Here is a 2,500-nt window from a genome sequence, read left to right on the forward strand (position 1 = left end):
ACATATTACGATGATAAGCGTGATGAATCATCTTTATAGAGTTGGGAAACTTCAGTTTCAGGTTATGAATGGACTGGTGGTATATATGCAACTGAGTGCCGCAATGAAAACAGTGTTTTGCGACTACGAATTTAAAAAAATAATAATAAAATACCAATGTTATCATCAGTACATTAGGTAATAACTGTAAAATAAAGGAAAATGTTCATACACATTTTGATCCCTTAAAATTTTATTAATTATGGAATGTTTTGGTAGAGGAGTGGTACCCCTTAGTGCAGTAAAGCGTATGTCAAATTCATTCATTATATATATACACATAGTTATTTCAGAATCACCATCACACGTACACATAATAATTATAGAAAGGTACTGTCATTATCTTTGGTTACATTATATACATATTAAAGGAATATCAATGGAAAAATATAAATAATTCCTATCGTCATCACAGGCTGACATGAAAGTCAGTGCGTCAAGAAACAGGCTTCTTTTTATCATTCACATGATCGTAAATACCTTATCTATTTCGAGACAATTGATCGAATAATCGCAACCACAATGCAAGTCAAAGAGATAAAGTTCGTTGAGGCTCCTGAAGAGGCGCTGACGGAGGGCTCAACTTTTTTGTGTGTTCTCTGGCTCAGCATTCTTGGGCACGAATCCTCCGGCGCCTTGTAGGGTTCTGCGTCTGGGTAGCCCGTCTTTAGCTTGAAGGCCTGGAGGGAGAGATCAAAATTAATGTTAAACGTTGGTCAAAGGTTTCATTATCCTTCTCTCTTTGCAATGCGTTACTATCTTCCTACACACTTCGTGAAGTTCTTACCTGTGCCGGCACGCCACCCTTCTTCAGACACCTGGTGACGTGAGTGTCGTGTGTCAACTTCCTCTCGACTTCTTTCAGGTCGAGTTCTGACCAATTGAGGCTGTTGATGAAACTCTTGAAGTCGGTGTTCCTCTTCGGCAGGAAAGGGTTGACTTCATATCTGTCACTCGACAAGAGTAGCATGTTGTCTTCGCTGTAAGATAAAGAAATAGTTAGAAGATATAACACAGATGTAAACTTTCCGGATGTCATTCCTCAGCATATGACAAGTTATCTCACGTTATACTCCAGTGAGCACTCTTACTTTTGTAACTGCTGTATTCCAAAGACCTCTTTAATGACATTGTGATGTGCAGAAGAGGTGCACTCAACCAAGCTGCGGCGCGGGTAGTAGAACAAGAAGGCCAAACACATCTCATCGCGAGCGCTGTACCCGGAAAACGTGGCATTCTGGCGACTGCTGCTGTCGAAGGTGCACTCTGGAAGGGAAATAGAGGGCTCAGTGACGAGAATGTGAAACGTGAGTGAATAATGATTGGTTCATGTGTCCAGTGACGAGCTTCGTAAGAGCAGTCTCGATTCTTTACCTGTGGTGACGTGGTCGCTGGGGAGAATGGTTCTCTCTTCCTGAAGCCTCAAAATCTGTTGGAAGTTGAAGTCGTAGTAATCATCAACGGCGAGAGGAGGAAGCTCCTTGCCATCCCGGAAGTGTCGCACTCGGATGCTGCGTCCTGGAGAAAATGAATGGATCGAATTAATTCTTAATTAACAAATCATAGGAATTCCGCCGAATACACATGCACCAAGCGCTGATCTGAATGATAAGAATTCAAGACTTGTGATGGTAACATACCGATGATGTGTGCGTGAGGAAGGACTTGGTACACCTTGATACCGGACTCGGGCATCCCCTCCACCAGGCAGCCGGCGGGGCAGTGGCCTGTCGCAGTCCACTGGGCCTGCCCGGGAGGAATCACCATGCCAAAGTTCACGGAGCTGCCCACACTCATGGCACCCGCCTCGAACTCTCTGGAATTACGCATGAAGATTATGAGCATCGAAGCGCTATGAAAACAGCGACGCGTTGGGAGAACATGATTCCAAATATCAACTCTTTCAAAAATACGTTTGTGATAACGCTCGTTACCGTAATTTCTCCGTGTAATAGACGTCGATACCCCACTCCACGACGGTGTTGTCAGCCAGTGCTGCGTTGTCATAGTGGGCCTCAATCATGAAGAAAGCATCGTCTCCAGGTGTAGACACCAAGGGCATTCCTACATGACTGGGTTGCCGTTTTCCCTGTTAAGGAAAAAGATACAATTTGAGATAGCTGTAAAATATTGTGTCGCGGGTTATACGATAATCATGTCGGAATCGGTTGGATGTAATGAGATTCATATAAAAAAATCCATCTTGACTTACCTCTATCCCTGCGGACCAGACAATCATTGGATGGTCGCACCTCCTGAAGTCTGGGGGCATGTTTGGCGAGATACATTCATGACCTTCCTGCGAGGCATAGTGCATGAGGCGTTCGCGCTCCTGGCTGTAGGAGGCAGAGTTGGGGTCTCCCGTGCACTCCCAGATGACGACGTGATGAAGGTGCGTGAGGGAGTTCTTCCCATGCTGAATGTTGAACTAAAAAGACAAAAAAAGGTCTCAAATGAAATC

The 2,500-nt window shown here is 44.4% G+C and overlaps 1 protein-coding gene across 1 annotated transcript in view; it reads right to left on the bottom strand.

Annotated features, from left to right (window-relative positions):
• Positions 1-254: 254 nt before the first annotated feature.
• LOC122248133 (DBH-like monooxygenase protein 1) overlaps positions 255-2,500 on the bottom strand; it is a 3,982-nt gene continuing 1,736 nt past the window's right edge. The window contains exons 6-12 of the mRNA XM_043007965.2: positions 2,252-2,467; positions 1,974-2,128; positions 1,680-1,855; positions 1,414-1,557; positions 1,131-1,305; positions 827-1,019; positions 255-719 (exon numbers count right to left, since the gene is read on the bottom strand). Coding sequence (XP_042863899.2) covers positions 525-719; positions 827-1,019; positions 1,131-1,305; positions 1,414-1,557; positions 1,680-1,855; positions 1,974-2,128; positions 2,252-2,467 — 1,254 coding nt within the window. The 3' untranslated portion in view covers positions 255-524. The remainder of the gene's footprint in view (positions 720-826; positions 1,020-1,130; positions 1,306-1,413; positions 1,558-1,679; positions 1,856-1,973; positions 2,129-2,251; positions 2,468-2,500) is intronic.

The sequence above is a fragment of the Penaeus japonicus genome, unplaced genomic scaffold (genome assembly GCF_977035675.1).
Source record: "Penaeus japonicus unplaced genomic scaffold, GWHDUDI00000001_assembly GWHDUDI00000019, whole genome shotgun sequence".
Taxonomy (NCBI): Eukaryota; Metazoa; Arthropoda; class Malacostraca; order Decapoda; family Penaeidae; genus Penaeus; species Penaeus japonicus.